General features: G+C 37.1%; 1 protein-coding gene across 1 annotated transcript in view; it reads right to left on the bottom strand.

Moving 5' to 3' along the window:
• Positions 1-16,332, bottom strand: part of obscna (obscurin, cytoskeletal calmodulin and titin-interacting RhoGEF a) — a 47,715-nt gene that overhangs the window by 12,355 nt on the left and 19,028 nt on the right. Inside the window, exons 27-56 of the mRNA XM_084138757.1 lie at positions 16,050-16,319; positions 15,652-15,930; positions 15,251-15,508; positions 14,259-14,525; positions 13,802-14,068; positions 13,161-13,427; positions 12,659-12,925; positions 12,316-12,582; positions 11,973-12,239; positions 11,575-11,841; positions 9,624-9,890; positions 8,906-9,172; positions 8,478-8,744; positions 8,034-8,300; positions 7,636-7,902; positions 7,260-7,526; positions 4,766-7,162; positions 4,287-4,344; positions 4,041-4,153; positions 3,806-3,915; positions 3,467-3,667; positions 3,253-3,347; positions 2,477-2,650; positions 2,133-2,292; positions 1,928-2,035; positions 1,154-1,318; positions 879-1,037; positions 478-655; positions 274-387; positions 15-182 (exon numbers count right to left, since the gene is read on the bottom strand). Of these exons, the coding sequence (XP_083994883.1) occupies positions 15-182; positions 274-387; positions 478-655; positions 879-1,037; positions 1,154-1,318; positions 1,928-2,035; positions 2,133-2,292; positions 2,477-2,650; positions 3,253-3,347; positions 3,467-3,667; positions 3,806-3,915; positions 4,041-4,153; positions 4,287-4,344; positions 4,766-7,162; positions 7,260-7,526; positions 7,636-7,902; positions 8,034-8,300; positions 8,478-8,744; positions 8,906-9,172; positions 9,624-9,890; positions 11,575-11,841; positions 11,973-12,239; positions 12,316-12,582; positions 12,659-12,925; positions 13,161-13,427; positions 13,802-14,068; positions 14,259-14,525; positions 15,251-15,508; positions 15,652-15,930; positions 16,050-16,319 (8,478 nt within the window). The remainder of the gene's footprint in view (positions 1-14; positions 183-273; positions 388-477; positions 656-878; positions 1,038-1,153; positions 1,319-1,927; positions 2,036-2,132; positions 2,293-2,476; positions 2,651-3,252; positions 3,348-3,466; positions 3,668-3,805; positions 3,916-4,040; positions 4,154-4,286; positions 4,345-4,765; positions 7,163-7,259; positions 7,527-7,635; positions 7,903-8,033; positions 8,301-8,477; positions 8,745-8,905; positions 9,173-9,623; positions 9,891-11,574; positions 11,842-11,972; positions 12,240-12,315; positions 12,583-12,658; positions 12,926-13,160; positions 13,428-13,801; positions 14,069-14,258; positions 14,526-15,250; positions 15,509-15,651; positions 15,931-16,049; positions 16,320-16,332) is intronic.

Genomic DNA, 16,332 nt, shown 5'->3' with positions numbered 1-16,332 from the left:
TCTTAAAAACATACCATCAATCATGATATTAGCCAGAGTGCTTGCGTTCCCTGCAGGATTGGCTGCATAGCACATGTATTGACCTGAGTCCACCACTGTGATGCCAGTCAGTACAAGATAACAAGCACCCAACTGTCCTTCTGATGTAATGTGATGTTCGTCATCCTTCACAGGATGACCATCTGAGGAAAGCACATCAGCAGAACCCATTTATAAATTAAATGTAAACTGTCCATGTTTATACACACACATACAGTACATAGTATTATTTACCTTTATACCACTTTATTACTGGTTTTGGTGTGCCAATGACCTTGCAGACCAGTTTTACAGTTTGTCCAAGCTTTGCTGGATAGTTAGTAAGATGTTGCTCAAAGCACGGGGCACCTGCAAATATAAACAAAGAGGTGTGGAAAAATCATTCATGAGGTCAAAACTGATTTATTCATAAGTGTGCTCTCCTGTGTCCTAACTTACTCCAAGCGGGCTGTTTGCTGCGCTGCTGCAGGTCTCTCAGATCTTTGAGCCAAGAGAGGCGGAGGAGGATTGATCGAGCTTGCAGAATAATTTTTCTCAGCATTCCCCGGTGCTCGTGCCAAAGACCAAATGACCTGTCATCTCCTTCCACTGTATCCTTTACATCAATATCACTCAACTGTGAAGAAAGCAAATGTATTTGGAATGGGTGTGAAATGGACTGCAGTGATTAGCGCTGCCATGCTATACAAGATATTGCATGTGCAGTGTACTTTACATGAGTCTTCAAATGCAAGGTAAACTTGAAATTTAGCTGTTTTCAGTGGGATAGCAGGTAGAATAGACTGTAAAACTTCTTCACTACTAAAATGCTGTACTAGTAAATGTATAGCTGATTAAACCTTCATTTTATTCTTGAATATGTAGGCCTCGGTGTATGTGCCAAGTTCTCTCTTTGGCTTGCAGAATACAATACAATCTTTGAAGAGAAAGACGTGGCGATGATGTCCTCTCTGAGAGACTTTGACCTCAGGAATCTCCTCCCATACTGTAAAATGGCCCTGGAAAAAACACACATAACACTATCATTAGCAGAATGATACCTTCCAATTCTTACTCACACTTGTCATCTTGTCAACCTGCAAACAAAAAGGTTTCAAATATGATGAGGCAGTACCTGTCTAATGGGTTCTCCAAGCCCCTTGAGAGGTGCCGGGTAATTCTCAATCATGGAAAGATGATGCAAATTCTCGGCACGCCAAGGCAAGCTGGAAACCATGGCAAAGGCATCCTCTAACAGGCAACAGTTCTGTTCGCTCTTTGCTTTGTTCCTGATAAGCTCCTAAAAAGACAAAAATGGAAGAGAATTACATGCTGTATTGAAAGCAATGGCTTAATTATGGCTGATCTTTTTTGCTGTGTTTATACACACACTACCATTCAAAAGTTTGGGGTCAGTAAGAATTTTTATTTTGGGATAGAAATGGATACTTTTATTCAGCAAGGACATTTTAAATTAACAGTAACATTTATCTATCTATTTCATATAAATACTTCTCTTTTGAACGTTGCATTCATCAATATATTTGTGGAAAGCACACCTTTTAGGATTCTTTACGTACCATCACTGTTTTCAACATTGATAATAATAAGAATTTTTTCTTGAGCAGCAAATCAGCATATTAGAATGATTTCTGAAGGATCATGTGACACTGAAGACTGGAGTAATGATGCTGAAAATTCAGCTATGCCATCAAAGTATTAATATTAAACAGTATTATTTTTTTACTGTATTTTTGATCAAATAAATGCAGCCTTGGTGAGTATAAGAGACTTCTTCAAACATTAAAACATTACCAACTTATTTCCAAAAATGTGAACGGTTGTAGAATATATATATATAAATCATATTATATAATGTGTATGAAAGAAAATGATAAAGCTCTCACACCTTAAGTACATTCTTGTATGTTTGAATTCTTTCCATGGGTTTCTGCAAATACGTGCTAACATCAAAGACCTGGGTATCCAGATGTGCCAGCTCTGTGTTTGCATATTGCTGGAACACAGTAGAAGAAGAATTGTTGTTTATATACTTCACATCATTTAAAACAAGGAGCACTTTCTGCCAGACTGAAAACAGTATTTCCTCTTGCCTTGAAGAAATGCTGTGTGTTTTTGTCTGAGATGCAGGCCTCAGCTTGGGGAAGGCCTGTAATGAACTGGAGATACATCTCAAAGTCTGGTGCATAACTGACAAAACACTGGGCTACATCATCATCTGAGAAGCACATCTCCAGCTTGGGGAGAATACAACTGTGATGGAGGAACAGTGGGACAAATAAGTTAACCCACAATGTTAATGCATATAATATAATATAATATAATATAATATAATATAATATAATATAATATAATATAATATAATATAATATAATATAATATAATATAATATAATATAATATAATATAATATAATATAAAAAAAGAGATGTCTTCACCATTCATGGAAATTTGCAATATCCCTGATATTGCGGAATATGTACTCTTTTTGACTGAGGATGGTGAGAGGAACTTGAACGCTCGTCTCTAAGTTCTGCAAAAAGTGCTCAACAAAGAAGTTCATCTCCTGCACAAAACTGTTCTCGCCATCAAGGAGTCCCTTGATCAACCGACTAGAAGTAAAAAAAAAGAAAAAAAAAAGAAAAGATAGTCAATTTAGCTTTTCACAAAACCTGCTAATATAGACAATAAAGCCATTGATCTTTGCATGCTTTCCAATGTTGTTATTGTTAAACAAAAAATATTAAAAATCCTTTTCAGTCATTGAAATGAGGCTGAAATTAATTGATGAAAAACCTTAAAATAAACCTTAAAATAGTTAGACAAACAAAATAGTCTAACAAATATTAGAAGTGTTGTCTTTGCAACTAACTGAAATAAAACTATTTTAAGTTGAAGTACTAAAATTACTACAACTAAAAAAAATAAATAAATAATATAATAAACTAAGAAAAATGACAAAAGCACATAAAATTACTAAAACTTAAATGAAAATTTAAAAACTGAAAATATACAAATAATAAAGATATATGAATACTATAATAGTAGGCAATACTGCTCAAAATATTAAAAATTTAAATAATACTAGCACTGCATATTCTCAAATTCACACTATTGTAATACTCTCTAGAGGTGTTTGATGAACTTCAGGTTGACATTGCCCCAGCCACATTCTAGAACTTTGTCTTTGTGTATTCTATTCAGTTCAGTTTACCTTTGAATCAAGCCATGCTCATCCTTTGTTAACATTGTTTTGCCTTTCTCAGGGGATTCTCCCTTCTCTGCTTCATGGGCCACTGAAAATATTTCCTTTGAGAAAACAAATCAAAAGATTATTAAAATAAATGTAACAACCTTTTACACCAATGCATTGCTATTTAAACTATATACACACACACACACACACACACACACACACATTCACTCACCTTTGTCTTTTTTTCTAGGTACGCCGGGGATACCCAGCCCTGACGGGATGGTGTGATCTTGGTTGGCTTTGTACGGACAAGCCACCTCACAGGATGGGCTGAGTCCAGGACCTCCACAAACTGGCCTTCCTTTAGTACAAAAGCTTCTTTGTTTCCTCCCAGAGGATGACAATTGGTTTTGGCCACATAAATATCAAATATCTGCAGAATGTACTGTATATCAGTGTTTGTTTGTTGTGTTTACTTTCCACTTGTTCCAAAAGCAATATGAGCTACAACATGCACAAAAAGTTTTTTTATTATTATTGTTAGTTTATTATTAAGAAGCTGAGTTAATACCTCTCCTCTGTCATCATCTCCATCTGACTCAGAGAATGACTCAGTATTTGCAGAGGACTTGTAGGAATGTAGGCGTTTGGGAGACGGTGTGTGACTCTGTGAATCACAACCTATGCCAAAAACGCAAAAATACAGAAGAGTACAGTATATTAAGCTTTTTAATATGCTCTTGAGTGCATATTATTTCATTATGTCTGGACTTTACTAAATGACTTGCAGCACCAAGAGAACTGACCTTTCCCTTTCAGCTGCTGGTCTGAAGTCTTTCGAGGTTGTAAACTAGCACTTTTTTCTTCTTCAGAAATCTTAGTAGGAGACTCATTTTTTGACTTCTCTGCCTCTTTTCCCCTGTTTGAAAACATTCATTTAAATACATTGCAAAGTATTATCCCAAAGTACAGAAAAGGAAAAAATTATTCTACGCTGCCATCTTTCTTTATAATTAAGAGTCCTTGAAGGGTATTTACAATGTTAAACTTACCTAGATTGGTATTCAGTCTCAACATCAGGGGCTGTGTCATAATCTGAGTAACAGGATACTAGAGAGGGGACAGAATTACAAGAAACAAGCTCAGCTACTATTGATGTATAAATATATCAGTTATCTGCAGATATCAAAGACTTTATCGGCTTCGGTCAATATTAGCTATATTCCTCTGTTTTTATGTTAATATTACTTTTGCAGTAGTCTAACACTACTTAGTTAATCTTTAAGAAAAACTTTTTTAGCAAATCTGATCTCTTTTTTTATACTGTAAATTATAATGTTGTAATGCCTTAATTTACTTACTTTTTTGATTTTTGTTTTTAGTGTTTAACTTTTACTTTATTTAGATTTTTCAGTTAGCTGCCATTAATCGGTTTAATTAATAATTATACTTTTATTGGTCTCAGCCAGAATTTAATATTATTGCAGCCCTACTATTGCTACTACTATCTAGAATGATAAACACAACTCACTGGAGCTGACTGAAATTAGACTTCTCCTTTTTTCCTTGATCTTGCTGTAGGTGTCATCTGCCGGGAGATCATAGACGAGTCTCAATGACTCCTCTTCAGTGTTTAGGACTGGAGCAATCTCTTTCTCAGAGACAATTTCTGTATCTGGTGTTTGTGCAGTCTGAATTGTTTGTGATGGCTTCTGAGGTTTACCCACCATCACATTCCCATTGTAACTAATTGCTCCAAACTTGTTTGCAACTTCACATGTGTAGATTCCAGCATCTTTGTTTGTAACCCTGGAAATTTCCAGAAAACACCTACCATCTGCATTTTGGGTGATTTTGTACCTTTTCCCAGGCCTCAGATCTATTCCATCTTTAAGCCAGCGCATAGTGTCGATTTTACCTTCCACAACACACTCCAGGAATGCAGTGCCACCAAGATCAAGATTCTGGGTCTTGAACACTTCTTTGAAGACTAGACGCATGTCTTTCCTAGTTTTGTAACCTTTGAAAGCAGCTTGTATCTTAATGGCAGCCTCACGTATCTCTGGCTCATCCTCAAAATCTACGTCTATACCAGGGCTGTCAACATTATCGTGCTCAACTTGAGAACACTTCTGTTTGCCAGTATCCACACTTGTGATCTGCCCTAGTGTCGTCTCCTCAGGTTGAATTACAGATTCCCCAGAAACATCTACTTCAATAACGACTTCCTTCACATTTTTCAGATCTCCACTATCAATGTCTGGTAAATTCGGTTCACCTACCTGTGAATCTCTGTGCACATCTCTAACAGACATTGTTGTAGCTTTCTCTGCAGAAATCATTTCTTCTTTGAATTTTTGGCTTGCAGTGGCAGTTTTTGTAGCTTTTTCTGTAACATGCTTTGGTACTTTTCCATGATGTTCATCCACAACCTGCTTAACATTTTTCAGATCTCCACTATCAATGTCTGGTAAATTTGGTTCACCTACCTGTGAATCTTTCTGCACATCTCTAACGGACATTGATGTAGCTTTCTCTGCAGAAATAATATCTTTTTTGAATTTTTGGCTTGCAATGGCAGTCTTTGTAGCTTTTTCTATAGCATTCTTTGGTACTTTTCCATGATGTTCATCCACAACCTGCTTGACATTTTTCAGACCTCCACTAACAATGTGTGGTAAATCTGTTTCACCTTCTAGTAAATCCCTCTGCACATCCCTAACGGTCAATGTTGTTGTTTTCTGTACAAGACTTATTTGCTCTTTGGGTTTCTGGCCTGTAATGGCAATGCTTGGTGCTTTTTCTTTAACATTCTTTGTTATTTTTCCATGATGTTCATCCTGGGACTGAACCTTTTCAATTTCTGGTCCCATTTCAGATTGGACATTTTGCTTCTTGTGCATTTCATTTTCATCCAATGATTTCTGTTTTGGTTCCTTCTTTTCATTCATACTGACGGGATATTCACCAACCTCTGATGGCTTAGATATGGTGTCCACAATTAGCTCTTTCTTTGATTCCTTATTTACACTCGATTCCAATTTGATATACTCCTTCCTTTCCTCTAAATTATATGGTTGTTCTTGAGACGCTTCAACATGTTTGGCCGTTAACTCTTTGAAGACTGGTGGATCTAAGCCATAATCTGATATCTCTAAAGTGGTATCCACAGTTTGTTTTATGTCCATATCTCGATTCTTTGCTTCCAAAACATAGGGTTGCCTTTTGATTTCAACATGTGGCTGGGAAACCTTCTCCTTAGAGAAAGATGGTGTTAGGTCAGCATGTTTTGATGTTATTTTGGTCTCCACAGTGGGCTCCATTACAACATCTTGTTTCTTGCCCTTCTTGTCAACAGTTGGAGCTTTAACACTCTGGTTGTTTGCTTCAAAAACACTGTACTGGTCTTGGTGTGAAACATCTGGATGTGTAGCCTTACTCTTTGACCGTGGTGGAGGCTGGGGAACATTTCTGGGTGGTTCCTTGCTCTGATCATTTGTATCTATGCTTGAAGTTTTCTTCTGATCTTGCCCTGAGATCTTTTCATTGTTCTGGTCCACAGAAATCTTAGTAACCTCTTTGGATCCAGTGTCCACCACTTTTTTTCTTTGTTCTTCAGGTGCATCGGTTGTAAGAGAAGTAATTTCAGGTTCTTCCATGGTGCAACTAGACACGTTAACCATTTTGGAACTCGCATCTTTCCCCTTTTGTCTCACCAATGATTTCCTCTTGACGTCCTGGTCATCTGTCAGTTTCTCACAGAGATCCTGGAAGTGAACCTCTGATGACTCTAAGATAGAGATGTCTGATTCCTCAATGACCACAGCCTGTTTCTTATGCATTAGACCACTGTGTGTTTCTTCCATAATTTTTTGCACTTTTGATCTTAGTGGGGCTTGAGGGATGTCTTTACTTCTAGGGGAAGCTTCTAGTGTAAATAATGAAAATGCAACATTACTTATTTATTTTGATTTTTAATTATTTTTAATTACTTACTTATTTTTAAAATATGGGAATAAAAGTACCTTTTATAACAAGAGAAGCTGTTGTCTCCATCCTAGCAGCACAGCATTTGTAGACACCACTGTCCTGACATTTTAGATCATGGATTTGAAGGTGTAATTCAGAGCCATCTTGTTTCATCTCATACTTGTTTCCTGGTTTTAGCAACACTGCTCCCTTTTTCCACTGCACAGGAACTCCAGGTTTAGAGAGCTCACAGGTCAAGAACGCCGTTTCACCTTCCTCAGCTTCAAGACTTTGAAGGATCTTGCAGAAGTATATAAGTTGCTCTGTGCATGCAGAAGTAAAAATAAAGTTTGGGTTCTTCATGTATGAAAGAAGTTCTACATGGACAAAGCATTAGAAACTGCAGATGTTGCACTAAAATAATATCTGTACCTTTCACTGTAATTGAACCATTAGTCACCAGGCTACCAGCACAACATTTGTAAGTCCCACTGTCCTGAGCTGTTAACTCATGGATCTGAAGTTGTAGTTGATGGCCATCCTGTTTAATCTCATATTTTTTACTTGGCTTAAGCATCATTGCTCCCTTCTTCCACTGCACTGAAACTCCAGGTTTAGAGAGCTCACAGCGCAATATGGCTGTCTTACCCTCATCTGCTTCTTGGTTTTGGAGCTCCTCAGAGAAGAACAATGGATGTTCTGGTGAGGGAAAACAAAAATGCTTATGTCTTTACACACTAAACAGAAAAAAAGTACACATGAACAGATTAATGAATTGATTCCTCTATTCAAAAAAGATGGAAAATGACATTTAAAGCCCATTCCCTTACCCTTTACTACAAGAGAAGCAGTCGTCACCATGTTACCAGCACAACATTTATAAGAGCCACTATCTCCAATTTTCAGGTCATATATTTGAAGCTGCAGCAGACAACCATCTTGTTTCATCTCATACTTGTTTCCAGGTTTCAGCAACACTGTTCCTTTCTTCCACTGCACTGCAACTCCAGGTTTAGAGAGCTCACAGGTCAGGGCAGTCACTTTACCTTCCTCAGCTTCAAGGCTTTGGAGGTTCTTGCAGAAAAATATAGGTTGCTCTGGATGTGGGGAAATAAAAATACATTTAATGTTTTTAAAATTTGTGTTTTTATTCACAAAAAGTGCTCTTAATGAATTATAAGAATATCCTGGTTCAATAGCAAGCAATGTTGTCAGAATAGTGCGTGGAAAGAGTATTAGGTAATTCAGAAGTTTCTTTAAAACACATTCCATACCTTTCACTGTAACAGAGCAAGTAGTTACCAGGCTCCCAGCACAACATTTGTAGGTCCCACTGTCCTGAGCTGTTAGCTCATGTATATGAAGTTGTAGTTGACGGCCATCCTGTTTAATCTCATATTTTTTAATAGGCTTCAAAAGCACTGTCCCCTTTTTCCACTGCACTGAAACTCCAGGTTTAGAGAGCTCACAGTGCAATATTGCTATCTTGTCCTCCTCTGCTGCTTGGTTTTGGAGCTCCTCGGAGAAGAACAATGGCTGTTCTGGAGAGGGAAAACAAAAATATGTATGTCTTTACATGTTCAACAAAAAAAAAAAAAAAAAAAAAAAATGGACACATGAACAGATTAATTAATTATTTCCAATGTCATCCGTATGTTAAAGTTCAAAATGTGGAAAAATGCCATTTGAAAAAAATACTTACCTTTTACCTCAAGAGAACCAGTTGTGACCAGGCTTCCAGCACAACATTTGTAGGGCCCACTGTCCTGAGCTGTTAACTCATGGATCTGAAGCTGTAGTTGACAACCATCCTGTTTTATCTCATATTTTTTACTAGGCTTGAGTATCACTGCTCCCTTCTTCCACTGCACTGAAACTCCAGGTTTAGAGAGCTCACAGCACAATATTGCTGTCCTGCCCTCCTCTGCTTGTTGGTTTTGTAGGTCCTCAGAGAAGAACAATGGCTTTTCTAGAGAGGGAAAACAAAATCATATATGCTTTTACATGTTCATCAAAAAACAAATGAACATATGAACAGATGGTAACACTTTATTTTACAGTGTCCTTGTTACATATGTTACATGTACTTACCATATTAATAACAGTAAATGATGCATAATTACATGCAACTAACCCTCAACCAAATCCTAATCCTACCCTAACCCTATAGTAAATACATGTAGTTGCTTAATATTACTCAGTACTTAAATATATAATTACACTGTAACAACGACACCTTAAAATAAAGTTTATCCCTTTATTTTAAGTTGACGTAGTTACATTGTACTTACAGGTTAAGCTGATTTTAATACTTGTTTTGTCTTATTTAAAATCATTTTAAGTCATATTGAGAGCCCATTGGAAGTTTGTTGAGCCCCCCTAATGAGCCCCAGCCCCCTGGTTAAGAACCACTGACTTACCTTTTACCTCAAGAGAACCAGTTGTGACCAGGCTTCCAGCACAACATTTGTAGGGCCCACTGTCCTGAGCTGTTAACTCATGGATCTGAAGCTGTAGTTGACAACCATCCTGTTTTATCTCATATTTTTTACTAGGCTTGAGTATCACTGCTCCCTTCTTCCACTGCACTGAAACTCCAGGTTTAGAGAGCTCACAGCACAATATTGCTGTCCTGCCCTCCTCTGCTTGTTGGTTTTGTAGGTCCTGAGAGAAGAACAATGGCTTTTCTGGAGAGGGAAAACAAAATCATATATGCTTTTACATGTTCATCAAAAAAACAAATGAACACATGAACAAATCAAATCAAATCAAATCAAGTATATTTGTATAGCGCTTTTCACAATACAGATTGTATCAAAGCAGCTTCACAGTATTAAAATAAAATAATACAACAAAGTTTGTTTCTAGTGGAATTTATTGATTGATAGAATAAAATTAAATATCCCCAAAATATCCCCAACTGAGCAAGCCAAAGGCAACAGTGGCAAGGAACCGAAAAAAACTCCATCAAGCGGCCTAATGGTGTCCTAAAACTCCATCAGGTGACCTAATGGAGAAAAAAAAAAAAAAAAAAAAAACTTGGGAGAACCCAGGCTCAGTCGGGGGCCAGTTCTCCTCTGGCATTTATGAACTAGAGGCTGGATTGTAGTTTGAAACTGTGAGATTAACAATATTATATGAATGCCTGGCTGAAAAGATGCGTCTTTAATCTAGTTTTAAACTGGGAGAGTGAGTCCGAGCAACGAACAGTATCAGGAAGGCTATTCCAGAGTTTTGGAGCCAAATGTGAAAATGCTCTCCCTCCTTTGGTTGATCTGGATATCCTAGGTATGACCAAAAGCCTTGAATTTATTGATCTTAAAGAGCGCGATGGATTATAGGGTGATAGAAGATCCGTTAAATAGACTGGAGCTAAGCCGTTTAGGGCTTTATAAGTCAGTAGCAATACCTTGTAATTAATACGGAACTTTATAGGTAGCCAATGTAGTGATGATAAAATCGGTGTTATATGATCATATTTTCTTGATCTAGTAAGAACTCTAGCGGCTGCATTTTGGACTAACTGTAGCTTGTTTATTGAGGATGCAGGACAACCGGCTAATAAAGCATTACAGTAATCTAGTCTCGAGGTCATGAATGCATGAACTAACTTTTCTGCATCAGAAACTGATAGCATATTACGTAGCTTAGCAATGTTTCTAAGGTGGAAAAAGGCTGTTTTTGTAACATACGAAATATGATTTTCAAAAGACAGGTTACAATCGAGTATAACACCCAGGTCTTTTACTGTAGAGGATAAAGTAACAGGACATCCTACGATGTCAAAGTTGTATTGTGAGAGGTTCTGTGGGCGTTTTTTTGAACCGATAAGTATTACCTCTGTCTTGTCTGGATTTAATAATAGAAAATTACGCGTCATCCAATCTTTTATATCTTTAACACACTCTGTCAATTTGGATAATTTAGCGTTTTCATCCGGCCGTGATGAAATATATATTTGAGTGTCATCAGCATAACAATGGAAACTAATGAACAGATGTTAACACTTTATTTTACAGTGTCCTTGTTACATATGTTACATGTACTTACCATATTAATAACAGTAAATTATGCATAATTACATGGAACTAACCCTCAACCAAACCCTAATCCTACCCTAACCCTATAGTAAATACATGTAGTTGCTTAATATTACTCAGTACTTAAATATATAATTACACTGTAACAATGACACCTTAAAATAAAGTTCAACCCTTTATTTTAAGTTGACGTAGTACTTACAGGTTTAGCTGATTTTAATACTTGTTTTGTCTTATTTTAAATCATTTTAAGTCATATTGAGAGCCCCTTGGGAGTTTGTTGAGGCTCCCTAATGAGCCCCAGCCCCCTGGTTAAGAACCACTGACTTACCTTTTACCTCAAGAGAACCAGTTGTGACCAGGCTTCCAGCACAACATTTGTAGGGCCCACTGTCCTGAGCTGTTAACTCATGGATCTGAAGCTGTAGTTGACGGTCATCCTGTTTTATCTCATATTTTTTACTAGGCTTCAAAAGCACCGTCCCCTTTTTCCACTGCACTGAAACTCCAGGTTTAGAGAGCTCACAGCGCAATATGACTGGGTTACCCTCCTCTGCTTGTTGGTTCTGTAGCTCCTCAGAGAAGAACAATGGTTTTTCTGTAGAGGGAAAAAACATACATGCCTTTACATGTTCATCAAAAATAATTGGACACATGAACAGATTAATGAATGAATTCTTATGTCAAAGATCAAAATGTTGAAAAATGCCATTTGAATAATTCACTTACCTTTTATCACAAGAGATGATGTTGTAACCAGGCTACCAGCACAACATTTGTAAGTCCCACTGTCCTGAGCTGTTAACTCATGGACCTGAAGCTGTAGCTGATGGCCATCCTGTTTAATCTCATATTTTTTACTAGGCTTAAGCATCACTGCTCCCTTCTTCCACTGCACTGAAACTCCAGGTTTAGAGAGCTCACAGTGCAATATGACTGTGTTGCCTTCCTCTGCTTCTTGGTTTTGGAGCTCCTCAGAGAAGAACAATGGGTGTTCTGGTGAGGGAAAACAAAAATATCTCAATAACGTCCAAATGAAATTTTAACAACTTCATTACATAAAAATACACACCTTTCACGTCAAGAGAAGCTGTGGTCACCAAGCTACCAGCACAACATTTGTAGATGCCACTGTCCTGACTGTTCAACTCATGTATAAGAAGTTGTAATTTACAGCCATCTTGCTTAGTCTCATATTTGTTTCCTGGTAGAAGCAACAGCATTCCCTTCTTCCACTGCACTTCCACTCCAGTTTTAGAGATCTCACAGCTCAGTATGGCAGTCTCACCTTCTTCTATTTCTTGTCTTCGGAGCTCCTCACAGAAATACAGAGGTTGTTCTGGATGCAGAAAATAAGTATGTTAATGTTAATTAATGTGTATTCTAGCAACTCGTCTACATTGAATATCCTATACCTTTCACTTCCAGAGATGCTGAGGTCACTAGACTACCAACACAGCATGTGTAGACACCACTGTCTTGGCTTGTGAGCTCATGGATCTGAAGTTGCAGTTCACCACCATTCTGCTTTATCTCATACTTTCTTCCAGGCTTTAGCAGCACAGATCCCTTCTTCCAATTTACGGCAGCCCCAGGTTTTGAAAGCTCGCAGCAAAGAAAGGCAGTTTCCCCCTCCTCTGCTTCTTGACACTCAAGCATCTTGATGAAGTACAAAGGTTGTTCTGATGAAAAAATAAATAATGATGAAAATATAAATAGTATGTATTTCATTTTGTTTTTATTTTTTGAATACATATTTAATTATTGTGCTTTTTGTCCATGAACGGTCACTTGAATGCATTCATAGGTTTTGATCAAAGACCTGATGACATCCATTGTAAAAATACAGAAAATCAGACGAGGACAAATACTTCTTCACAAAACCATAGTATGACCCTCTAATGTCATGGCTCTCACCTTTGACTACAACTGATGCCGTGGTAACCAGGCTTCCAGAGCAGCACTTGTAAGTGCCACTATCCTGACGTGTCAGGTCATGGATCTGTAGCTGTGCTTTGCAGCCATCTTGTTTCATCTCATATTTGTTTCCTGGTCTCAGTCGTATTGCCCCCTTCTTCCACTGCACTTCAACTCCAGGTTTAGAGAGCTCACAGCAAAGAAAGGCTATCTCACCCTCCTCTGCCTCCTGGTTATGCAGTTCCTCACAGAAGAAAAGAGGTTGCTCTGAAAAGGGAGAGTAAATTGATGTTAACTAACTTTGCAGGAAACGTTTCGTTTCGTCTTTTACTAAACATGCAGCATAAAGACAGATGAATTTCCATGCCTTAATTAAAAACCCAGATTATCATTATACAAACACTGTTGCAAACCTTTAAGGATACACCGATATTAACATTTTGTTCGATACCAACGAACCAATAATCATTTTCATTTTATGGCCAATAAACAAAAACTGAGCAGTATTCAAATTCTATACTTTTTTTCACATTAAAAATAAAACATTTCAGTTCAAACAATCAAATATTCAATATCGACTGATGCTGATAAATTTAAATATAAACCATAACTGTTATGGTATACTGTGTGTGCATACCTACCTTTGACAATAATATTAGCCCGTGTTTCTAGATTGCCAGCATAGCATCTGTAGATGCCACTGTCTTGACTTGTGAGGTCATGGATCTGAAGTTGTACTTCATTGCCCTCTTGCATCATTGCATACTTCTGTCCATTCTTCAGGAGCATTGCCCCCTTCTTCCACTGTACTGATACTCCGGGTTTAGAGAGCTCACAGCACAAGAAAGCCGTTTCACCTTCCTCTAATTCTTGGTTTTGAAGCTCTTCACGGAAAAACAAAGGGCACTCTGTGGTATAAGAGGAGAAGAAATAGTGGTAAAATAAATGTTGATTATGCAAATGCTTGTATTAAATGAATGGATCTTATAAAGTGCCACTGAATATTTTCACTAATTTACTGACATTCAGTTTATGCATAGATCAAATCCTCAAAATCAAATACAATATATATAGACAAGCAATTATTTTGGTTCATACCTTTCACAGTAATACTGGCCCTTGTCTCAATGCCATCGGCACAACACCTGTAGGCCCCACTGTCCTGACTTGTGAGGTCATTGATCTGAAGCTGTAGCTCACATCCATCCTGTTTCATCTCATATTTGTTACCCGGTCGAAGCAGAACTGCTCCCTTCTTCCACTCAACTGCAACTCCAGGTTGAGATAGCGCACAGCACAAGAAAGTAGTCTCACCCTCTTCTGCTTCTTGGTTTTGGAGCTCCCCGCAGAAAAACAAAGGACGCTCTGAAATTAAGCAAAGAACCCTTAAGTATGTGTCATTTTCAATAAATACAGTATTGTACAAATTCACTTTGTATACTGATTTGTAAAGAGTCAAGTTCTGATAAGAATAAGTAGTAACAATTTACAATATTAGGTTAATGCATTAGTTGATGCATTAACATTAACTAACTATGAGCAATATATTTTTTAGAATTTTACTTTATTAATGTTAGTTAATAAAATTACAATTACTCATTTCATGATAGTTCACAGTTCATTAACTAATGTTAACATATACAATTTTAATTTAAAAAATGTACTAGTAAATGTAAAAATTAAGATAACTAAATGCTTCAGAAGTATTTTTCATTGTTAGTTCATGTTAACTAACATAGTTTACTAATGTTAACAAATAATAATAAATAAAAGTAGGGAACTATAAATGTATTAATTAAAAAATAAATATTTTAATAAATCACATTTTTAAAATATGACAACACATACTAAAATTGATCAATTCATTTATTTATTTTAATACAGTTAAATGTATCACATATGATTACTATTAATAATAAATATAATAATGATAATAAATTATTGTTAATGTTAATGTTATTACTATTATTAAAGTATGTATAACATGTTTAAATGGTGATAAATCAAGTTCAAATTAAATATATATATATTTATAGTTATAATTTTCTAGTCTTTATAGTTAGAGCAAATGTGTTTCAAGCTGTTCCTACCTTTGACTGTAAGAGTAGCACTACTCTGCATGTCTCCTGTATCGCACATGTAAATCCCAGCATCCTCTTTTCTGACTTTGTGAATTAGAAGAATATTTCGTTTCCCATGTTTCAGAGGTTCATACTTTTCCCCGGGGAGCAGGGTTACATTATTTCGTTTCCAGGTTATAAGTGTGCAGGAGTCAGAAGTCACACAGCACAGGGTGGCAGAATCTCCCTCAAAAATGGTCATGTCTTTCAGGTTTTCTTCAATGAAAACTATAAAGAGAGAATGCACTTTAGAGTGTAAAGTTAAATCAACTCATTGCATTTGGTATACTTTTCTATATCAATACTGTATTTCTGCTGTTTACACTAAAACTAAATGTCTTAGAAAAAAGAAATTGAATCCTTACACTCACCTTTAGGTTTGCTGTTTACACGCAGATGAGCAGAAGTCTTTTCATTTCCCACCACAAAGGACACAACACCTGACTCTTCAGGTGTGGTCATAGTGAGCACCAACTGGTGTTCTTTGCCACAGATACTCATCTGGTTCATCTCGTTCTCCTGCAGTACATTGGAACCAAGCCACCAAACCCCGTCAAGGATGTTCTCGTGTGAAAGCTCGCACACAAAGCGGGCGCTCTCGCCAGCAGTAACCGTCAAGTCACGCAGTCCTTTCACAATCCTCACACGCTCTGTAAAGGTAACATTAACCGAATAAAGGAATGAACAGGAGTCCTTGAAATTCATTGTGTTTGAAAGCAAACTGAATTTTATTGTTGAATTTATGTAGGCTTGTTTTGATTTACTGTACCTATCACTCTGAGGGTTGTAGACGTCTTCTTGCCTCTGACGCTGCATGTGTACATGCCAGCGTCCTCCATTCTCAGTTTCCTGATTTCGAGCTCCTGAGTGGCACCTTTACGGTGGAGGGTATATCGTCCACCCTGTGTGATCTGATTTGCATCTTTTCTCCAGGTCACTGGGGCATTGTCGCTAGACAGTAAACAACTAAACAGGACAGATTCCCCTTCTATTGCTTCTTGACTCTCAAGCTCTTTCTCAAAGAACACAGAGGCAGCAGCTGTGAGAGGTGT

The sequence above is a fragment of the Abramis brama genome (assembly GCF_963993115.1).
Source record: "Abramis brama genome assembly, chromosome: 16".
Lineage (NCBI taxonomy): Eukaryota > Metazoa > Chordata > Actinopteri > Cypriniformes > Leuciscidae > Abramis > Abramis brama.
Note: the sequence above shows the minus strand (reverse complement) of the source record. Positions and strands in the feature narration are given on the sequence as shown.